Source organism: Sorex fumeus, unplaced genomic scaffold (assembly GCF_029834395.1).
Source record: "Sorex fumeus unplaced genomic scaffold, SorFum_2.1 ptg000038l, whole genome shotgun sequence".
Classification (NCBI taxonomy): domain Eukaryota; kingdom Metazoa; phylum Chordata; class Mammalia; order Eulipotyphla; family Soricidae; genus Sorex; species Sorex fumeus.
This window is the reverse complement of record NW_026606095.1, coordinates 6,384,612-6,408,511: the sequence shown is the minus strand read 5'-3', so window position 1 is coordinate 6,408,511 and position 23,900 is coordinate 6,384,612. Positions and strand designations below refer to the sequence as shown.

General features: G+C 41.6%; 1 protein-coding gene across 1 annotated transcript in view; it reads left to right on the top strand.

Annotated features, from left to right (window-relative positions):
- The window catches only part of PCSK5 (proprotein convertase subtilisin/kexin type 5), a 482,296-nt gene that overhangs the window by 351,508 nt on the left and 106,888 nt on the right, over positions 1-23,900 (top strand). The window contains exon 21 of the mRNA XM_056118773.1: positions 19,069-19,171. Coding sequence (XP_055974748.1) covers positions 19,069-19,171 — 103 coding nt within the window. The remainder of the gene's footprint in view (positions 1-19,068; positions 19,172-23,900) is intronic.

Sequence of the window (23,900 nt, the reverse complement as noted above, 5' to 3'; positions counted from 1 at the left end):
AATCCCACCAAGGAGACACTATAAAGACATAGTGTACTTTTCTGGTGGTGGGTATGATGTTGGAACACTGCATGCCTGAAAAAAATGACTATTAACAGTACTAAAGGTACCAAGTGGGTAGTAAAACCTTGCACGTGGCCAATCTGGGTTCAATCCCCAGTACCTCTTATGGTTCCCTGAACACTGCCAGAACTAATTTCTGAGTGCAAAGCCATTGTGTCACCCAGGGTGCATCCCCCCGACACACACACACACACACACACACACACAAATAACAAAATGGCACATGGTGTCCAAATATAAAAGAAAAAATTATACATTAATAACTACAATTGTATTATGTAGGATGAACTGGATAAATGATACCACCAACATTCCTTTGGTTTCAAGTCTTTGGTCAACCCAGCAGTGACATGGTTTCTTTTATTCTGGGTATTACCTTGCCTTTATTTCTCTTTCAAGAATTATCATCTTCCCCCCATCCCCTGGTCATAGTTGTATCACTGTCACTGTCACTGTCGTCCTGGCTGTTCATTGATTCGCTCGAGCGGGCCCAGTAACGTCTCCATTGTGACACTTGTTACTGTGTTTGGCATATCGAATATGTCAAAGGTAGCTTGCCAGGCTTTGCCGTGCAGGTGAGATACTCTTGGTAGCTTGCCGGGCTCTCCGAGAGGGGTAGAGGAATTGAACTCGGGTCAGCCATGTTGGCTGCGTGCAAGGCAAATGCCCTCCCCGCTGTGCTATCGCTCCGGCCCATAGTTTTATACAGAAAGGAAATACAGCAGAAATAAAAGCAATGAGCAAAGGTGCATGAGCTGAGAGCCTGGTGTAAAGGACAATTGTGAGTAGCCATGCAGACTGTCATTGTTTCATCATTTATAAAGAGAACCCTGCAAAGCAGCTAATCTGACAGTTAATAAACTTTCCCGAGAGATGGGCTTTCCAAAATGTTTACTCTCCTGAACACAAAGACCGCCAAACCCGTGCTATTGCTTTACCAGGAACTCATCCTGGTGAACACAGACCTGTCCTCTCTGCAATTCCTACAAGCATTGCCTCTGTGACATTCCTTTCACCTAACCAATGCCAGCCAAGCTTCTCTGAGACTCTGTTACTGGATGAATAAGGACTAACTATTTTTAGAATAGTCACAGAAACCCAAGTAAACAACAAAGTACTATGTCAAATGCCCTTTGTAACAATTTGCCTCCTCCTTCGTGGACTTTTATTTCTGAGTGTCTGCAGATACATGATTTTTCTGCTCAACAGTCACTGTGGCCAAGAGTCGGACACCCTTCCCACTCATGTGGAGAAGACTCTATTCATTTTACTATCTTGTCATCTGAACATGACACTCTATCTGGTATCAATGCATTGAGCTCCTGTTTGCGGCACAGATTCTGAACAGAGAAAGCCTTGAGTGTGTGTGCTATATTTCACACCATAAACGTGAGTTATGTGTGTGAAAGAAAGTACAGTAGCTCAATGTTCGACAGACCCCGCAAACAGGCCACTGTCCGAATACTGCTTATGGCATGTATGTAAACATATGGAGCTATTCCAGGAGTAAAGTTTAAAAACATCTGTTAGGGGCCAGAGCAATAGTACAGCAGGTAGGGCATTTGCCTTGCACGTGGCTGACCCGGGTTAGATCCTCGCATCCCATATGGTTCCCAAAGCACCGCCAGGAGTAATTCCTGAGTGCAGAGCCAGGAGTCACCCCTGAGCATCGCTGGGTGTGACCCAAAAGCAAAAAAAAATAATAATAAGTAAATAAATCACTGTCATCCAGTTGATCCTTGATTTACTTGAGCGGGCGCCAGTAACGTCTCTATTCCTCCCAGCCTGAGATTTTAGCAGCTTCTTCTTACTTGTCTTTTCCCAATGATTGGAGGGGGAATCTTTCAGGGTCAGGGGAATGAGACCTGTTGTCGTTACTGTATTTGGCATATTGAATACACCACGGGGAGATTGCCAGGTTCTGCTTGTGCAGGCAGGATACTCTCAGTAGCTTGCCGGGCTCTCTGAGAGGTATATATTTATATATTTCTCTCTATGATCTGTTGCCTAAATAAATTAATTAATTAATTAAATAGAAACATCTCCTAGATCATCTCTGCCAATTTCCCTCCCATTCTCAGGCCATGAAGATTTGATCATTATTTTACTCACTTATGGATTTGACTCTTCTTTCTCCACTTGTTCTCCATATACAAGAGTCGTCATTTGTCAATAGTAGTAAATTACTTGCATGGAGCCATAGCACAGCAGATAGGGCATTTGCCTTGCACAAGGCCAACCCAGGTTCGATTCCTCTGCCCCTCTTGGATATCCCAGCAAGCTACCGAGAATATCCCACCCACACAGCAGAGTCTGGCAAGCTCCCTGTGGCGTATTCGATATGCCAAAAACAGTAATAACAAGTCTCACAATGGAAAAGTTACTGGTGCCCGCTCGAGCAAATCAATGAACATATACCAAGAAAATTCTATACTAAATTTTTGTAAGTACTGTATCAAATTTAATAACATAGTTATTAAATTTATTAAACATATGTTATTATCTCATTCTTTCTTTGGACAACCTGGCAGGTTACCGAATGTTACCTGCCCACATGGCAGAGTCTGGCAAACTCCCCGTGGTGAACCCAATATGCCAAATACCAGTAACAATGATGGGTCTCATTCTCCTAACCCTGAAAGAGCCTTGAACATGGCACTTTTTAAACTCTCAGGGCTAGGACGAAGGAGACGTTACTGGGCCCTGCTCGAGGCAATCAACGAACAACAGGATGATCATGATCGTGACTGTATCAAATTTAATTGTTGAAACTTATTGAGATAGGACTATTTTTATTCCATTTTTGTGACTGTGCAAACAAAGGTTAGGGAAGTAGCCCCAAATCACAGCTAGGAATTAACAGAGCTTAATTTGAATCCAGCTTTCTCTGTCACTACATGGTATTATATTCCCTCCCAAGATGTATTAAGAATCATCTTCGTGTATTTCATGAGGCACTCTGAAGTTTCCAAAATACTATAACAATGGCATATCATTTGATTCTCCAAATAAACCAAAGGATACAAAGGACCCACAGAAGACATCAAGGCCCAAAGTTTTACTTGACTTGATCAAAGCCTCTTATCCTGATTCACTTGTGCTTGGAATTTCTAATTCTTTACTATTCCCATAAATATTCTGCTTTTCCCCCTCAATGCAGCTATTTCTCTTTTGAAATGACCAATGTATGGAATTACTGGGCTAATCTCATATTTCCACAAAGATATTTCTATTCATCAATTTATAAAAGTCAGAAGAGGAGGTAATGAAAGCTCTATTCCTTTTGTTGTCAAACATTGGATAATCACTATGCTGTCTAATTAATCACTGAAGTCATTGATCCTGGTAGATTAATCATTGAAATCATTAATCCTCTGCAGAGGAGAAGAGAAGGATGCCGCTAGATCAGATGAGCTTTCTCTCTGAATCACTTCCCTTGAGATGACATGTGAGTCCCCCAAGGAGTCACCCTGTCTTAAACATTTTAGATAGACTTACCCCTCACTCATGGCTCACTAAAGCCTTCTCTATGTCAGCATCCTGAACTGTCCCTTCCAGTCCATCTCATTTTCCTTGACCCAGTGCTCTTCCATCAAAATTACTCCCAACGGTGACTCTCCTTTTCATTCAAATACCCTTTTTGATACACATCTATCTAATGTTCACTGATTTATCACCATCTTCTTTCCAAACTCATTTTTTATTTTTTCAAATTTCTTCTGCCTCTGAATCACTTGCCCGCTCCAGTGACAAGGAAATCATACTTACTCCAATTTTTTTCTTGGAGGTTTATTGTCCCTCTCCTGAGATATTCTCTCCTTTCCTCCTTGTCCACCTAACCATCTCCATTTTTCTTAGAACCCAAGTCAATCTTATTTGAAAAGGAACTCTACAAAATTAGTTTTTTCCCTGACCCCAAATAAGAACATCTAGTACCAATCTCTTATTCATGCAGTGCCCATAAAATCCCCAAAAGAATAAGAAAAGGTTCTAGCTACAGAGAAGGGAACAATCAGGACTAGCTACCCATGCAATCATTAGACGTAGGATGCTTGATTTTATATTGTCTTGTTTTCTTGTTATTCTTCATGATATAATACTGTTTCACAAAAATATATATATACTGAAGCTGCCTCCAACACAACACTCACCACTACCACCACAACTAATGGTAAGTAAGTAATCATTACAGGCTGGATAATCAGGGCATATTCAATTGTATATTTTTAATTTACTCCCATATACTTTATACACACTTGCACACACATCCATATGCAAGTTCATGTACATACCACAAACCAATCATTTAAATGTCCAAGAGAGTGGAAGGAACACAGGGCTTTTGAACCAGAGAGGAGCTTGTGGTAAACATTCCTTATCACACTACTTTCTGGGGGGGTGGGGGGGGGGATTTGAACTCTGCTCAACGGAGTAGAATTTGGAATCGGACCTTCTGTTAAAATCCCAGCTCTGTGACCAAAGTTGGGTGACTTTAGCGAGTCACTTAATTTCATTAGCTCAACTGTTCTCAACGAAATAATCAGCATTCTAAAGAGCAGAAATGGACTACTCCATTCCTCCTTCTATGCAGCAATAATCATAAGGACTAAATGAGTTAGTAAAGTAAAGCACACAGGTTGCTACCTAGCAGATGGTCGTCGCTAAGAAACTAATAGGTATTCTCAGCACTGATTCAATGATCTTGGGCAGATTACATTTTCAAAGGCTTCGGTCCTTCATTTTACCAGGAGAGCAGTTCTCATCTACATAAACTGGCTTTGCCAATTAAATGTGAAAATACCCAACTGTCTCAGCAGGTGTTTCCATATCTTCCACAGAAGGGCAAGGCCACCTGGACAAAGCGATCCACAGACTACACATTTTTCTCCTCCCCCAGCTCCCTTAGAAGCTTTGCAAATCCGCCATTGTTGCGACTGTGATGCTTGTTTGTATCACATAGAAAATGTTGACCTGTTGCAAATTCATTGTTTAAAAATTAGATGATTGCATAAACAAAGACTGTTCCACTGCCTAAGCTCAAGGCTGCCTTTTCCACAGCTTGCCTTGCCTGTTGTGGCAAACCGAACAGCTGAGAGCAATCGGTTTGCTGTGGAAAGGTTTTAGGGCCCCAAACACATCACACCATGTAAAATGTGGTTAAAATGAATGTCAAGAACAGTCTTGAAGGCAAAAAAGAAGTCAAAGCAGGTCAGACAGCCGCCGGGGGGAGTTTGGAAAGGACGAGAGTCTGACTCACCCGCTCTGCCTATGGGGATCACTGAAGGAATTTCCAGGACACGAAGCCCCACCTCGGTGCCTGGTCACTGCAAGCCTAAGTCCCAGAGGGACTTGAAAGTGGATCCCAGGCTGGTAGCTATGTTTCATGCTTCCTAGAAATTATACTAAAGACACGCCCAGAGTACCTTGGTGCAGGAAGGCACAGTTGCCCCTTGGGAGACAATGAGAGGTCATGTGGGATGGGCTTGGTGATGGTGGTTGAGGTAGTGTCCATGGAAGAAGACACACTCAACTTAGGTACTGACTTGCCAGCCTGTCAGCCGTAGGAACCTAATTGTTCTCAAGGCTTCTGTAGACTTTGTACAGCTGTGTCTCTGAGGAAGGTGAAGGAGGAAAGTTTTTTGGTTTCATTTTGCTTTGTTTTTATGGTCCTACTTTGTGCTCTGCATTAGTTTCTCCACCTTTCTCTTACTGTGACCCCTTTCCAACTGAGTTTCTTTCCTTTGATTCCAATATCCTGACAATCAATACCCTAGTCTATTGTCATACCACCACCCCCATGCCCATTTATGCGATTTTTACCCTTGCCCCTTCTGGAATATCCTGCATGCCTCAATGGGCCGTGTGAGAAACTCTATTCTCCATGACTTCTCTGTATGACTACTATATATATAAAATTTTATTATTGAATCACTTTTGTAAAGACAGATCTTTACAAAGCTGTTCATGATTAGGTTTCAGTCATACAGTGTTCCAGCACCCATGCCTCCACCAGTGTATGTTTCCCAGCACCAGTGTCCCCAGGTTTCCTCCCATCACCTCCCCCCCGTCCTCCGACACACAGCCTGCCTCTATGGCATGCACTTTTCTTCTCTCTCTCACTCTCTCTCTCTTTCTCTCTCTCTCTCCCTCAACTCTTCCCTCTCTCTTAACCCCTCCCTCTCTCTCAAACACCCCCCCTTTCCTTTTGGATACTATGGTTTGCAATACAGATACTGAAAGGTTATCCTATATATCCCTTTCCCTGCTTTTACCTACTCCTTTACCGATCCCCTTAGCACTCAGTTTCTGTCTGGCGTGATCATCTTCAGCTATTATTGTCATCCCGATCCCTTCTCTATCTCATCTACCCTCTGCCACACACACAGCTGTAGTCAATTCCAACCAGTCCTCCAAGACCCTGTTTTCCCAGCTGTGAATATGTCTGTGGTTATGTGAATATGTAATATATATACATATATATCACAAACAAATGCATTCATTCTTTATCTATCCCTCTCTTTCTGACTCATTTCACTCAGCCTGTTACTCTCCAAGTCCATCCACTTATACGCAAATTTCATGACTTCATTTTTCCTAACAGCTGCATCGTATTCCATTGTATAGATGTGCCATAGTTTCTTTATCCATTCGTCTGTTCTCGGGCACTCAGGTTGTTTCCAGATTCTGGCTATTGTGAATAGTGCTGTAATGAGTATATGGGGTGCAGATGGTGTTTCTACTGTGCATTTTTGGGCCCCTAGGATATATTCCCAGAATTGGTATTACTGAGTCAGATGGCAGTTCAATTTCTAGTTTTTTTTGAGGAATGTTCATATTGTTTTCCCCAAAGGGCTAGACCAGTAAGCATTCCCACCAAGAATGAAGGAGAGTCCCTTTACCCCTACATCTGTGCCAGCACTGGTTGTTCTTGTACTTTTGGTTGTGTGCCAGTCTCTGTGGTGTGAAATGGTATCTCATTGTTGTTTTGATTTGCATCTCTCTAATGATTAATGATGAAGAAAATTTTTTCCGTGCACCATTTTGGCCATTTGAATCTCTTCTTTGAGAAAGCTTCTCTTCACTTCTTCTCCCCATTTTCTGATAGGGTTGAATTTTTTTTCCTGTAAAGTTCTACAGGTGTCTTATATATCATGAATATTATCAGAAGGGCTTTAAGTGAATAAACTTTCCTATTGCGTAGGCTTTCTTTGTATCTTGGTCACTGTTTCTTTCTTTTTTTTAAATTTATAGCACAGTGGTAGGGTGTTCGCCTTATAAGCGGCCAACATGACCGCCCCGACTTCGATTCCTCTGCCCCTCTCAGAGAGCCCGGCAAGCTACCGAGAGTATTCGATATGCCAGACACAGTAACAACAAAGTCTCCAATGGAGACGTTACTGGGCCCGCTCGAGCAAATCGACGATCAACGGGAGGGCCTTTTACTTTACTATTTATTTATTTATTATTAGTGAAACACCACAAGGTACAGTTATAGACTTAGAAATTTTTGTGCTTGGGTTTCAGTTATACAATGATCAAGTACCCATCCCTCCACCAGCGCCCATCCTCCACCACCACAGGTCCCAGTATCCCTCCCACTCCCCATCCCCCCCATTCCACCCTGCCTCTGTGGCAGGGCATTCCCTTTTGTTCTCTCTCTCTCTCTCTCTCCTCTTGGGTTCTGTGGTTTACAAGAGAGGCATTGAGTGGCAATCATGTTTGGTCTACAGTCTACTTTCAGCATGCTTCTCCCATCCTGGGAAGATCCTCCCAACACCCTTTATTTGGTGCTCCCTTCTCTATCTGAGCTTCCTTTTCCCCTAGCATGTGTGGCTGGCCTCCAAGTCATGGAGCAAAATTCCTGGTACTAGTCTCGGCCACTCCTGGGTGTTAGTCTCCCATTATGTTACTTTATGTTCCCCAGATGAATGCAATCTTTCTGTGTCTATCCTGCTCTTTCTGACTCATTTTGCTTAACATGATACTTTCCATGTAGTACCACTTGTATGTAAATTTCATGACTTCAACTGTTTCTTTTGAGGTGCAAAAACTTCTTAGTTTAAGGTAATCCGATTTGTTTGTCTTTGCTCCCACTTGCTTGGTCAGTGATGTTTTATCTTTGAAGATGCCTTTAGCTTCAATATCGTGAAGGGTTTTACCTACATTTTCTTTTATGTACCTTATGGGTTCTGGTCTTACATTGAGGTGTTTAATCCATTTTGATCTAACTTTTGTGCATGGTGTTAAATAGAGGTCTCAGTCCATTTTTTGCATGTAGCTGTCCAGTGTTGCCAACACCCCTTGTTAAAGAGGCTTTCCTTGCTTCACTTTACAGTTCTTGCTCCCTTATCAAAGAATAAATGATTATAACTTGAGGGTGTGTGGCATGACTACTTTATAAAGGCAGACTCTGATCAAAAGATAATAAAATGGATAAGGTGCTTTCTTTGAATGTGGACAACCTGGGCTTGATCCCCAGCACCCCATATGGTCCCTGGAGAAATGCCAGATGTGATCTCTGAGTGCAGAGCCAGGAGTAACCCCTGAACATCAGTAGGTGTGATCCCCAAACAAAAACAACAAATGATAAAGAAAGGTAGGTACAAAGATACAGAAGCTACAAATGCCCCTCAGAACAAAACTCACTGGGACAAAATTACAGTTTCAAGCATTTAAAGGATGTGAAGAGACATTAAGGTACAATACAAAGCAATAGCATATTGAATACCACTCTGGAATGTTCTGATAAGACTAGAATCCCTTCACAGCATTACTAATATCCAGGAATAATCCCTTGGTTTCCATTGAGATTAGAAAAGTCAAATCATAACAGATTTCTGACCAGTGTTTAAAGCTGAGTGACAACCAGTTAATAAAATCACAATTTTGTTTTTTCCTAAGAAATTTCTCCATAAACTAACAAGAGGAATACTGTTGGGCAATAGAAGTAGAATAGACATATCTTTTCCTCCAATACTGGTTTGGCATGGTCATCATACTTTAGCAATGTTCAAGTGCTCTAGAGTTGTGGATTTGGAGTGGACCATGAAATGCCAGAGGGTAGTCCTTTTCCTGAATAGACCCTAACAACACCTTGCTGTCAATCACACAAAATCATAATGTTGAGCTGTTAAATGCTATTAAAAGAAGTAAAAAATAAAAGTAGAGTCCAATTTTTCTAAGTGATTCCTAAATAGGTATGAAAAAAGGAAATCTTTTTCTAGATTATTTGTTTATCACAAATAAACTTCAGTATAAATATGCCTATAAACTGATAACAGGCAGTCAAAGAATAGGTGATTCAAGCTTGGGAAGTTTAAACAGATCTAGTAGCTTAATGAAGAAAGGCTAACTAGTATTTCCATAGTATCCATACCATGAGGAGTGAATGGTTGTGTGTCTGTAAAGGTCTTTTCACTTTTTTATGCTGCTTCTCTTTGGGTCTTGGCTGTGCTCACTGGAGTAACAACCTTGACATTTGTTGAGAACTGGATCGTGGTTTTGTTTCTGTGGAGGTTTTGGTTTTTTTTTTTTTGAGACATATTTATTTATTAAGACACCATGACTTACAAAGCTTTTCATAATAGAATTGTGTCAGGCATACAGTGTTGCATCACCAATCCCATCACCAGTATCCCCAGGGCCCTTGCCATCCTCAGCCTGTCCCCTTGGCAAGCATATTACAAATTTATTTCATATTGCTTGCTCTAACAAAACTTAAAGAAATAGCAAATGGAATTATCAGAAGGTAAATTTAAAAAAAAAATTGTAGTGATTCATTGTTATATGTAACTATAGCAATTTTGCATAAAATTTACAATCTTAACCTATGTGAATAAGAAAATACAATATAGTACACTGCTGTAACACAACCTCTCATTTACATAACCAAATTTTTAACTCTCATTTACATAACCAAGTTTATAACTCTGGCATCTTGACCACATTAGCACCTTGCACATATTAACTAATTCAATCCTTCTGACAATGTTGTCATGCATGTGTGTTTATTTGCACTTGAGAGATGAGCTGACCCAAGCTCAGAGAGATTACATAACTTGAGCAAGTTCATACAGCGATCATAGGGGAGTCCTGGCGTCCACATCGAGGACATCTGGTTCCAGATTCAAGCGCTTCATGGGGATAATGGCCCCGCTCCAAGAGGGGGAAGACCGCTGTGGTCGCCTGAGCACACACTGGGCATGACAGTGTCATTCTCTCCATGGTGGAGCCACACAAGATTCCTGTCCTTAATTCCATTCTCTGGGCAAGAAAGATGTGGGAGGACTCAAGTCATGTGGGGGAAATTGGGCAACCACCAAGGCTCAGTCCTTCTCTGACACCCAGGAATCTCGGGTCTCTTGCCTAACAACACTGACTCCACTTTCCACTCATCTCCCTACCTACAAAACACACTCACAGCACACACACACTACTGCCCCTGCTTTCAGTCTTTATACCCCATTCTTTATACTTTCATTTATATTTTCTTTATACTTTATACTTTATATTTTCTTTATACTTTATACTTTATATTTTCTTTATACTTTCATTTCTATTTCATTCTTTATACCCCCATCTCCTCGGGATCAGAACAGAAACTGCACTTTGTCCTGATACCACTGCGTGAAAAAGGACTGTTCATCCCTGGCCACTCCCTTCAATGGGAAGCATGTAGTGCATGCACAGTGCCCACAGTGGGTCCAAGAAGACCCCTTGTGTGACCCATCTCATAAGACTTTTACCCAGAAGCCTCATGACTCTTGCACTTTCTCGGGTGAGGTGCAGGAGAAAGTGCCTTTGCTCGGGGCCTCAGTGGCCACTCATTATAATGATGAACTTGCAGAGATTGTATCTTGAAGCTGAATTTGTTTTGAAAGGTCATTGTTCTCTGTCTTAAGGGCCATTAATTTTAGCTGCCTCATTGGCACCATGTACCAGCCAATACATTCAAGTCCCTTGAAGGTGGTCAAAAGGGCACAGTTTGAAATCTTGGCAGATCAGGGTCCAAATGGTGTGCAGAGAGATGACATTTAGATGCTTGCATTCCTTATTTGGTCCATTGGTGCTGAGAATCCTGATTCCGAATCATGATGGGAGGTTCATTAGCTAACACACAGGAATTGGCTTATAATTATGACTGATGCTCCACCTTCCACACTGCTCACTGATGTAAAGCTGTTTTCTCTGGTGAGTCCAGCATATTTAATGAGAGAGCATATTGTCAACATCACAGAGAAAAGGAATGTCAGAGAAATAGGAGATTTGATTTATGGCAGAGTTTCCAAAAAGCCAGAATCAAAGTCAGGTGGGGATGATTCCAAAACATATACATTGGTCCAGCCCCATAATTTCTGCTACACTGGCACCCAGTTAGTCCACAGAAAACTTTGGTTCCCTTTCTAAATGCCACACTTAGACTTTTTTTAGTGTAGGAGTACTACTTTTTATTCAGCCATTGATTCAGCTGATTGAATTGGGCATGAACTTCACATTACTTTTTAAAATTTTTTTTTAATTGGATATCTGCGAGATAGACCATTACAAAGCTGTTCATAATTGGGTGTCAGTCATACAATGATCCAGGATCCATCCCTCCACCAGTGTAAATTTCCCACCACCAATGTATCCTGTTTCCCCACCACCATCCCCCAACCCCTCACACCCACCCACCCCTAGCCTCCCTCTATGGGAGGCACTTTTCCTCTTGCCCTCTCTCTCCTTTTTCTTTTATGCATTATGGTTTGCAGTACAGGTGCTAAGAGGTCACGGTGTTTGTTCAGGGCATTTAGTATTTTTATCTGGATGGTAAGGCTGGAGTAGCTTTTCAATTGAGTGGAAGGTTTGGGGTGTGGATATGACTGCCAAGGCTCCTGGAAGTACAGGGAGGTGGGGAAGGTAGCCCATCCAGACCCCGAGAAAGCCTGGAGATTTCAGTCACAAAACCCACAGACCAAAAGTTTCAGCAGATTATATCTTGGTGAGGTCCATCCTGAGATGGTGGAGTCAGGCCGGGGGTAAAGCAACAATATTGGACTGTGGAAGCAAGTGGCTGTCAGTGGCTCTGCTTCGGTGGGCCACCAGGCCAACCTGCCCCCCTTCGATTTATGCCAGTCAGTTCATCCATATACAGACCCAAGATTAACTGTAGCTTTTGATCTCTTTCGAGATTTATCTATGGGTCTCTGAAATTCATCATCCTGTTATTCGTTGATTGCCTCGAGCAGGCCCCAGTAACGTCTCTTTCATCCTAGCCCTGAGATTATATTCAAGGCTCTTTAGGAGAATGAGACCCATCATTGTTACTAGTATTTGGCATATTTGGTACGCTACGGGGAGTTTGCCAGACTCTGCCCTGTGGGCAGGCTACATTCGATAGCCTGCAAGTTTGGTCTCTGAAATAAGGCCAATAAATGAGCTTGTATAGCTGAGCCAGAGGTGGTTTGTGGGTGTGGCTCCCACATTCCTAACTTTTAGGCATTCAGTATCTTGGGAATCTTGGTCCCAAGTTGTTGGGGTCCAGACAAAGGCACAGTAGCAATTTTGGGATATCAGGAAGTCTGAAGGCACCATCAGGTTGCTGATGCACTCGCCCCACAGGTACAGGTTGATCTGTTGGCAGCACCATACCCCACACTTAGATTTTTTAAAAAGAATTTTGTCCATTTGCAATAAAGCATATGTAAGTTTGACTAACCAAAACATTTCCCAGTCACCAAGGGAACTGAGGTACTTTGTAAACCATGTTTTGTTCAAACCTTCACTGGATAAAATGGTTCAGGAACAGGTGGTGTTAATGATGACCCAATAAAAGACTAAATTATCAATTAGGCATAAAAGACAAATTTCAGTGCAGACAGAGCCCTAATCTTCAGAATTCAAAACACATTCAGGACTTTTCTATTATGGTGGGCAGGCTGCCCTATTAGGTTAGGAATCAAATCCAGGTCAGTTTATGCAGGGCAAGTGTCTACCACTGTACTTTCTCTTCAGTCCCATTGAGAACTTCTTATTAAAGTGAAATCCACACTGTCTAGACTTTTTCATTGTGGCAAAAATTGTAAAACACAAATGTACCATTGAAACCATTGTTGTAAGTTTCTATTCATTATATTGATTAATTATATTGAGATTGTTGTGGAATAATCACCACTGTCTCCAGAACGTTTTTGTTGTCCACTACAGACTTTTAGACTTAATGAGCAACACTTCCCCACTTACTCACCTTTCCCAGTCCTTCTCAATCACTATTCTATTTCTCCATTTCTAATTTCTACTTCCCACCATTCTACAGAGTACTTTCTGTCTCTCTGAATTGGACTCTTTTTGTGTTACATATGAACGGTATCATACAAAATTTGGCCTTCACTTAGCAGACTGACTTCAGAGTTCATACATGTTGTAGAATGTGGCAGAATTTCCTTTCCTTCTTTAATTGTTCAGGCTTCTAATGAAGGTGTTGCAGTCTCAGTCTCAGGTGGTGGTTTTATATTTAGTTCATGAATGTTAAATTAATTGAAAGTGTTACTGACATTTATTGTAGCTAGTGGAATGTAATAAATATATGGATTTCCTCATACGGTGATATTTTAAGCAGGAAAGTAGTTATTGACATCCTTACAAAGAGACAGTATTATTCGATCAGCATTTGTGTTTGTAGAGTCATTCAAAAAAGCCACAATATATGACTCCTATGCAATGAGTTATGGAGATCTATAGATAACTCCATTCCTCCAGAAATATAACCAAATGGCTATTTTTTACATTTTTGGCTTGCCTATTTCTCCCTGCTTGCCTATTATTCCCCTTTAGCACAGTAACCAGTGTTACTATAGGAAGATCATTACTGCCCTTTCTTAGCATATGTGGGCTGGAGCGATAGCACAACAGGTAGGGCGTTTGCCTTGCAGATGGCCAACCCGACCAATCCAGGTTCAATTCCTCCGCCCCTCTTGGAGAGCCGGCAAGCTACCAAGAGTATCTTGCCCACAGAGCAAAGCCTAGCAAGATACCCGTGATGTATTTGATATGCCAAACACAGTATCAGCAAGTCTCACAATGGAGACATTCATTACTGGGCTTGCTCAAGCAAATTTATGAACAACGGGAGGACAGTGCTACAGTGCTTGGCTTTTTGGGTCACACCCAGCAATGCTCAAGGGTTACTCCGGGCTTTGCACTCAGGAATTACTCCTGGCAGTGCTTGGAGGAGTTTATGGGATACTGGGAATCAAATCCAGGTCAAACGTGTGCAAAGCAAACACCCTCCCCACTGTACTATCACTCCAGCCCCTGATATTTTTTAATGTTCTTTCCACCTACTCTTTATATTCACACTTGCTAAAAAGTTGTTTTGAATTCACATCACCTAGCTGTGTTTATTCATTTACTTTACTTATAGATTCATTTGCTTAAACTTCACAATTAATTTTACTCTAACCAATGAAGAAATATTATGAAGCCATCCTCTAACTATGCAGTGGTGTAGTGAGCTAGCCACCTCCTCTCATGGTCTCTGTTCAAGAGAAAGCACCATAGGTATCTGTCCTCAATTCAATCTGTTCCAAAGTGCAGAACAAATTCTTGGGATCAGAAAGCTAGCACAGCAGGTAAGGCTCATGTTGGCCCACATGGCTCCCTGAACCCCACCAGGAGTGACTCTTGAATGCAGAGCTGGAGTAAGGCCTGAGAAGAGCCAGGTGTCCCCTAACCTCCAAGGGAAAGAAAAAGAATACATGCTTTCATTTTTGGAAAAAAAAAGAATTTTTGTGGAAGAAAATGTTCCTCTAGCCGTGTAACTGTAAGAAAAATGTTATTATGTGAGTTTCAGACATGTTTAGCCATTCAGGATAATATAATAAATGTTTGACTATTCTGGATGATTTCATAAAGCTTATTTACAACTCACATTTGTTGACACAAACTCATTCTGCAATATTTTCAAGAGGTGGATTAAACAGAGCATGCTACTTGCTTGTAAATTTTTAAACGTCCGAGTATTAATTATTAAGCTGTTTCTTCAACTGTAAGATGTTGTTTCCCCTATGTGATTCTACTTTCTTGGTGTCTTTTGAACCATTAGAAGATGAAAAAAATGAAAAAATATTTTAGCATAAACAGAAAAAAAAAGATGATTTGGACATGATACCAGAAGGACAAGCTTGCCGTGAGGACTAGAACAAAATATTGGCCCCCGAGTCTCTGCTACAAGTGATTTTTTCCCTAAGAATTTTGTGTATCAGACCTGTCATAAACATTCAGCTTCGTTGTGCAATAAAGACAGATGACAAGAATTTGCTGCTCCAACAACCACCCTCCCCTTAAAAGAAAAAAAAAAAAGCAGCTTCACTATATCCTTGGAATCTGCCTTCTTTAATTTCAAATGTGCAGTGGAAAACTTGTGCCTGCAAGAGCTAAGGGCAGTTGTTTATGTAACTAATTGGACATCTACATAAATATAAAAACTGGGCAGGTCTTTCTCTTCTCATCTGTTCTAAAACCAGAAAAGGGCTTCCAGACTAGGGGAGATGCAGAGTTCGGCTGTCTGTCCTACACTGACTCTCTTCATAAGCTTCAAAGCTAGAAGTTTTATCTATCTTTTCTCTCTTTCTGTATGCTATGAGGGAAAACTAAGTTTTAAGTCACTTATCAAGGAAGGAAACTATGTGGGAATGTTTTAGATTAAAGGAAAAATTTAGAGATCATAGTATATGGAGGAGAGGGGTTGGTAGAGAAATACTCTAAGGAGAGATTAAGAGCCTGAGATGACAGTGGCCAGGAGCCATGGTCCTCCTCAGAGATAGAGGAGAAGTGAATGATCATGAGAAGATGGAGAAGAACTTTGACAAGGAAAACAAAGATGCATAGGGAATTGCATAGTGTTTCAAGCAGACGAGGTAGCAAAATCACCTGGCAAAGAGTACATGGAATGTGATTTTGGGAAATTTGGACCAAGCCCCAATCAAAAAGGTTTGAGGGAGCAAGATGGATCAATGTTAGGGTGATCAGGCACCTGTGGGATCCCCGGGTCAGATGAATGCATCCTGGGACCTGGGAAGGTAGAGTGTGGAGTGACTCTTTTAAGTCTTGTATATGGCATTACTCCTCGACTTGATTGGCTATGGTGCAATTCCTAGCGAAGACTATATTCAACAAGGAATGTTGTAAATGCCTATACAGGCCATTATATTTGAGCTGATCAAGAAATTATGATACCAAGGTATTGGTGCCACCTACTGGTTTATGGAAGCCCCTGGAGAGGTAAATAAGAGACACAGCAACTTTTAAGTTTTTCACATTGATATCTGAATAAACCTTGTCTGGCCTAGTTCTTCATCATCTTAACGTTCAATTTAAATTTTGCAAACCAAGGTACTTCTAGTCTAAAATTCTACTCACATCATATCTAATATCATGGATATTAATGTAGATGTAGAATTTTGGCAAACCAAATCACTGTGTCACTTCCTATAGGCATAATATAAGGATATAAAAAGGCAAGTATTGATGTCTGTGTCTAGTTGAGTTCAGGCAAAATCGTTGCCCTTCTGTTTTAAAGTTTAATCCAACTATTCAAGTGAGTTGAAGACGTTGGCCAGTTTTGTATTATATTTATAACTATCTCTTCATAAGTCATTCTTCCCCCAAAATCTCTGAGAACCCAAGAGCAGGGTCTTATAAAAAAATTTTAACCCTGAATTTCAGCTAACACCTGGCATGTAGATATTTTTAAATAAACATAGGATGAATGAATAAATTTTGCTTTCTTAGGATGAGAGAGATTGTACCAGGGATGAAGTGTTTGCTTTACCTACTCCTGACCCTGGTTCTAACCCCAACATAGCATATGGTTTCCCAAGAACTGCCAAAGGTCACTCCTGAGCACAGACACAGGACTAAATCCTGAGCACTTCAGTTGTGGCTCCAAAACTCAAAAAAAAAAAAAGCAAGCAACCAACAACACTTAATTTTCGATGAATCTACATTTTCCTAGAATACACTGTCATTGGGGTAAGAATCTGATGACACATTTTTATTCCCATTCCACTCAGCACATATATCTTGAAAGCTATATAGCTAGAATTCAGCTCTATAATTACAATCTACTTTTACAAAATCTACTTACTACCAGAATGTCCCTGAACTTACGCTCTCTATCTTGCTGGTGTCTGGACTAATCATCACAATACACAATTTGTTGTGCCTTCTACAACACAGGTGGAATAGAGTCCATCAAGGATGATAATTAAGAGATGGAAGAAGGAAATCCAAATAAATATAAATAAAACTGCATAAATATGAGGTCTATATTGAATAAAGCACTCCAACCCAAAATCACCTTTGCTATGAGACAGTTGTCCCAGTCTCTCTCTGCCTAAGATGATTACTAAGGATTCAACTCATCCACTAAAACCCTTGGTGTGGGTTAGTAAAAGATAGCTCCTATGGAAGCGAAGGCAGCCAATCTATACCATTGCATGTGGCTTAGTGTAATGAACAAAGGCACTATTCCTGCCTCCATTTGACTGGATAGGTGACAGTGACGTAGATATTTACACATTTTGCCCTTTTCACTCCTGCCACTAACTCACTCCTTAGGGCCCATGATCCAAGACACTCCTTGCTAAGACCCACAATTCCATTCTAAAAGTAGCATATCCGATTTCTGTCCACAATGCACGTGGCACCAATAAGGAGAAGTAGAGATAGAAATCAAATTCATATGATAGCTGTGTGAAAGTCCTCTTCTGCGATGTAAACACAAACTCTTCTTGCCTCTTCAGAATTATTTTTGCAACAAGTTGAAGGTTTGTGGATTTCACAATTTCCCCCACCTGTGTAGAAGAACAGATCTTTCTTAAACTCTGTGCATTCATAACTCTTTCCACATGAAAAATACAACACGAGTAAGCGTTGCCAGAAATAACCTCAGATTCATTATGTGTTTAATTTTTTAAATTAATTTTTGGTTGTTGCACATTCAGAAGCCTTTTATTGCTGCCAAAGTTTCACAACCCTTGCATTAAGCTACATTTAGCTCGCTCGCCCCACCGTGGGCCCATAACCCACAATTCTAGCTGCCATTTACTAGGACACTAGAGGCAGGAGGCAGACTGTCCTTCCTGAGTGGGTTGGTGGGAGCAGTGATGGTTGTCTCTACTCAAACCTGAAGCTACTTCCTGAGAAAGTTCCAAACCATATGAAGTGGGTCTTCGGATCAGTCTGAAGAAACCTGATTAATAAAGGACAGTGGCAAGAGATTAAGTATGATGTGATAGACAGGTTAAATTCAGTAACTCAATAGTAGAATTCTATTACTGAATTATTTTCTTTAGTGAGGTTGACCTTTCTGCTCTACCTTTGCCATGGATGTAGTTTCTTAAATGTTCACAAGGGGTTTGTGAAAATGGGTTTGCATCCGTGGCAAGAGTTCAAATATGTTTTGACTTGGGAAAGAGAAACTTTCCGATGAAATAAAGAATTCTCGGAGCATCTCTTCACTGGTCCTCCTGCAGGGTGTGACTCAGCTCACATCTGTCAACTATCAGCCAAACTGAATTCCTTTTCTTCACCAGTAAATGCAATAGCCCTTCTGGAGGCGCGGGGCAGGCTGTGGGCAGGCCCAACCCATTGCCTCGCTTGAACCAAGGCTACAACTCTGTGGCACGTTTCCACAGGAAAGTCAGTAGGAGCTCAGGAAAAAAAGGACCCTAAGGGGTTCCCTTCTCTGGGCCTCATAAAATCTATAACACATGTTTCCTGGATCTAAAATTATGTCATTGCCTCAGAACGATCTGAGAGTCCAACTTCTGAGGCCCTGGGGAGAGAAGCTGTGTTGTTCTAAGGTCCGGATTTCAGTGCTGGCAATGGAGCGCTCAAAATCTCCTCGAGTTGCAGCCTTCAGAGCTTTCGTGCAGACGTGCCGAGCTCTGGCTGCTCGCAGGCTCACAGCCAGGCAGCACCGTCTTGTAGCAATGAGTTCAACGATCCGATTGTGTTCCCTAGGAGAATACGTGGACCCGCATGGCCGCTGCCAGCTCTGTGAAGCTTCATGTGCCTCTTGTAGGGGGCCTGGCCCAGAGGACTGCACGAAGTGCCCAGAGACAAGGTGAGTCGTTTCTACCTCTCAGGGTTGGGGGTTTCACAGGGTTCAGAACCAAGTGAGACAGGGCTTGACCACCTTTGATAACCACTGTGATCTGCAGAAATAAGAATCAAGCTCTTCCTAATATCCAAAGTCTATTTCTGTGTCATGTCTCCTCATGTGATTCCTTCGCACTGCAAGAATTAATTCTCCAGGGGCCCGAGTGATAGTACAGTGAGTAGTGTGCATACCTTGCATACAATTGAAGCATCCCCAAGCACCATCGTGAGTAATTCCTGAATGTACAGCCAGGAGTAACCCCTGAGTATCACTGGTTGTGTCCCAAATCATTCCCCGCCTCAAAAAATAAAAAGGAATTAGCTCTTTAGGGCCAGAAAAATATTACAGCGGGTAAGGTGCATTACCTTGCATGCAGATGACCCAGATTTAATCCCCAACACCCCTGCCCTGCAAGCACTGCCAGGATTGGCACTGTGTTTTTGAGCACAGAGCCAGGAGTAAGCCTGAATGAGGGGTAAGCCCTGAGCACCGCGGTGTGTGGTTCCAAAACAAAGACAAAGAAACAAACAAAAGAATAAATTTTCTGGTCTCCAATGGGGGCTTTTCCATTACAAAGATGATGGTACCTTTGCTGCTTGGAATCTGATCCCTTTCTGCACACGCATCCATCAACCATCATTTTCATCTGCTCAGATGAAAAGGAGTATCTATTCCTAAGTGTTCAGACAACTGACAGTGAAATGTTTCTCTGAAGGTGTTTTCACCCCTCCACCATGAAATTAACCTCCCTTTTTCATGATTCCTCTTATTAATTTCCTTAAGAGTGACCACAAGATTGTAAGACAGTATTACAGCAATATTGTAAAACTGCAATATTGTAAAACATTATCTGCAACCTGATCTCTTCGTGAGACTGCTAGACACTTGGGTCCCTCATCTTTATCTGTTGGTTACCTATGAACTAGGAGAATAGAAACACCCAGTGTTTGGTAGCTGAGCACTAAGCAAGAACCTGAATGGGTGATCCCAGCTGGTAGTCTGGGAATTGCTTTTTTTTTTTCTTCATATATTTTTAAAAATTTTTATTAGTGAGACACCATGAGGTACAGTTGTAGACTTACAAAGTTTTGTGCTCGTGTTTCAATTACACAATGATCAAATATCCATTCCTCCACCAGTGCCCATTTCCCACCACCACGGATCCCAGTATCCCTCCCATCCCCCATTTCCCCCATAGTCTGGGAATTTCTAATGAAATAAGTGGGGAGTTGTCTTTTGAGCCAGGGCTCCTGATTCTAGGACTAAATATCCATGGGCTGACTGGCTGCTTGCATGAAAGTTCTCACTGCTACTTTACTAAATGCCTTGAAAGTGGGTTTTCTCTGGACCTGTGAGATGGGGCTACCCCGTGGCAGGGGTGTGCTAAGGATGGAAATGCTCTCTGTCTTGCACAGTAGCCATTTCATCCTGTTCCTCCTTAGATCCAGAGACTCTCAGACTTATTCAGCCCACCACCCCCTTTTCAGAGAAAAATTGCTCAATATCGTCCTACCCCTTGAAATCTACCTTAACTAAGTGAATTGGTTGAAAGTACCTCCACCCACCCCCCCCTCGCCCCCGGCATCACACAATTGAACCCAGATCATTCCAGGGCCCTTGCCCAACCCAACTCTAGCAGAAAGGGGCATTTCTTGCTCTGCAGAAGACACCTCCAGACCTAACTATTGCCCCAAACAGGAGCTGTGAAAGGGAACAGTTACTATAGACCCTAATTCTTCCATAGCAATAAGCACGTGGCATCATTCATTCGTGAGTGTTTTGTGGGATCTGATAAAGTAGATACTCAAGGTCCTGGGCTCGACTCACCAATGAGTCCTGCCAATAAAGGGGAAAGGACAAAGGAGGGAAGGGGACACACTTGGTGGGGATGTAGTTGAGTCAGTGGTTGAGCATTTGCTTTGCATGTTTGAGACTCTGTCTTCAATCTCTGACACTAAAAACACATAAATAGATAAGTACATGCATACAAAAATGCCAGGCTCAAGAACCTTGCTTGCTGTGTTAGTATATAATATTGCTACTCTAACCAGCTGAAGGTATTTGAAAACTTCCTCAGACAGACTATTAGATACAGACACTGTCCTCCCGTTGTTCATCGATTTGCTCGAGCGGGCCCAGTAACGTCTCCATTGTGAGACTTCTCGTTACTGTGTTTGGCATACTGAATACTCTCGGTAGCTTGCCAGGCTCTCTGAGAGAGGCAGAGGAATCGAACCTGGCTTGGCCAGGCTGGCTGCATGCAAGGCAAACGCCCTGCCGCTGTGCTATCACTCCAGAGAGTGTTGTAAAAATGGGCCTTGTTTCTCCTGTAGTTCCTTATCCTAGGGGGTGTCAGGAACCTCTCAAATGGTGATTAGGATACCCAGAGGTCCCACTCCCTGGTGGTCAATCAGCTGGTGGTTCAATGCAGGGCCTGAGGATGCAATGCTGCCGTGACCTGCAGTGCCAGGGATTGAAGCCATGTGTAGATAATTGTTGAAGCTGAATGATGATCACATAGGAGATACTGTGGTGATTTGTATATATGATTTTATATTTTAACATTTTTATAATAAATATTCTATTGGAATATTTTAACCCTGAAGTCCATTTACTAGAAGTCAAACAATTAAAAGTCTTATTTCTGTCTTTTAGTTTTACATTTATATTTGCATAAATCCTTAGACTAAACTTCTTAAAGAGGACTTAAAATGGAAGTCATGGGAAACACTTTGCTGTGACTGTTTAAGGGTGGGGGTAGGAGGATGCTTTGCAATGCCACCATGCTCATTGTCCAAATTCAGTCTGAAAGGAGTTAGTCCTGCAGGAGTTATAGAGTCAATGAATGAATTTTAAGCATGTAAAATTTGCTTCTGGTCTGGCCCCCATCTCAAAAATTTTCAGTGCACACAGGGAATTAAAAGTCTTTTGCTATATTTCACCCTGTTATAAGAGTAATGTACCAAGAAATTGCATTAAGTGCCCTTCTGATAGCTTACTAAGGCCAAATCAACAATCAGTATAGAGAAAAAACCAACCAACCAACACTGACTTGTCAGCTCTTTTGTTATGATTTCCTCTCTCTCTCTCTCTCTCTCTCTCTCTCTCTCTCTCTCTCTCACACACACACACACACACACACACACACGCATGTCTTATTATTATTCCAGAAATGCAAGGTAAGCAAAGACTAGTTAATGTTGAGGACAGATCTCATTGTTAATGTTGAGAACATCCCTGCTTGACTCTTTAGAACTTGGTTGTCGCACCACCTCCTCTCTGAGGTCTCTTGGACCTGGATAAGTACATTGCCCATGGAAGACAAAAAGCAATCATGATCTGGAGAGAAAGTTTCCCCTCTAAAGATTATTGTGCCTCGATGTTTCCAAAAGCTACAAATTGAAGAAATAGTGGCACAGAAATGACTTGAGTTGACTTTTTAAAAAGATTTTAACTAGCTCATGGAGCCCAGAACAGGAATCTATTTCCCACTAGAAAAGATTTGCCAGTGTCAGAAGAAAAGTGCCAAGTGAAATGGTAGGTTTCTTTAAGGCTCGGAGTACTTGTTAAAATCAAGTACTAGAGTAGAATAGGCATCTGAAATCATGCAATTTGCACTATGTGGATGAATCTAGAGAGTATTCAGTTGAGTGAAGTAAGTTTTTTTTTGCGGGAGGTCACACTCAGTGATGCACAGGGGTTACTCCTGGCTCTGCACTCAAGAGTTACTCCTGGCGGTGCTCAGAGGTCCATAAAGGGATGCTGGGAATTGAACCTGGGTCGGCCGCATGCAAGACAAATGCCCTACCCGCTGAGCTATCTCTCCAGCCCCGAGTGAAGTAAGTTTTAAGGAGAGGGAGAATGATTCCTGTCATGTGTGTGATGTAAAACACAGAAAGGGAATCATAGATGCCCAAACGCAATAGAAACAGAGCAGTTCTTCCACAGGAACTTATCACAGGGAAGTAGGGATACTTGGGACAATGATGGAGGAAAGCAAAGACTAGTGGAGGGTGTGTTGCTAGGATGTTTTATGTATAAAACTGTACTAGTAACAAGTTTGTAAACCAAGATGCTTGAAACAAATTGCTTTTTAAAAAGACATACTTTCCTATATAAACATGAATATGTTTTACTCTTTGTAAAACACTGTCATTTCCCTCCAAATCTCTGTTTTCTGGTTAGTTTTAAATGATACACATCCTTGGGGCTGGAGCTATAGTACAATGGGTAGGATGCTTGCCTTGCACACAGCTGACCTGGGTTCGAACTGCAACATCCCATATGGTTCTCTGACCACCATCAGGTGCAATTCCTGAGTGCAGAGCCAGGAGTAACCCTTGAGCACTGCTGGTGTGTCCCAATAACAAATCAAAATCAAACAAAAAATTAAATGATCCACACTCTTGAGATTATTAGACCATCTTCCTCAAGACAAATAATTTCCTCCCACAAACCATAGTTATCCCTTGCTACAAAGAACAAAATGATAATACACTTTCCTATTTCCAACTGAGCTTAACAAGAAACTAAACAAGAATGAACATGTCCTGTTCTCCTTTATGGCAGGACACTGATTAACTTCTGCATTTAGATAAAAGAAAAAAGAACTTTAGAAAGGGACAGAAAGATAATACATCAACTAAGTTGCTTGCTTTGCATGAGACTGGAATGGGTTAGATCTCTGGCTCCA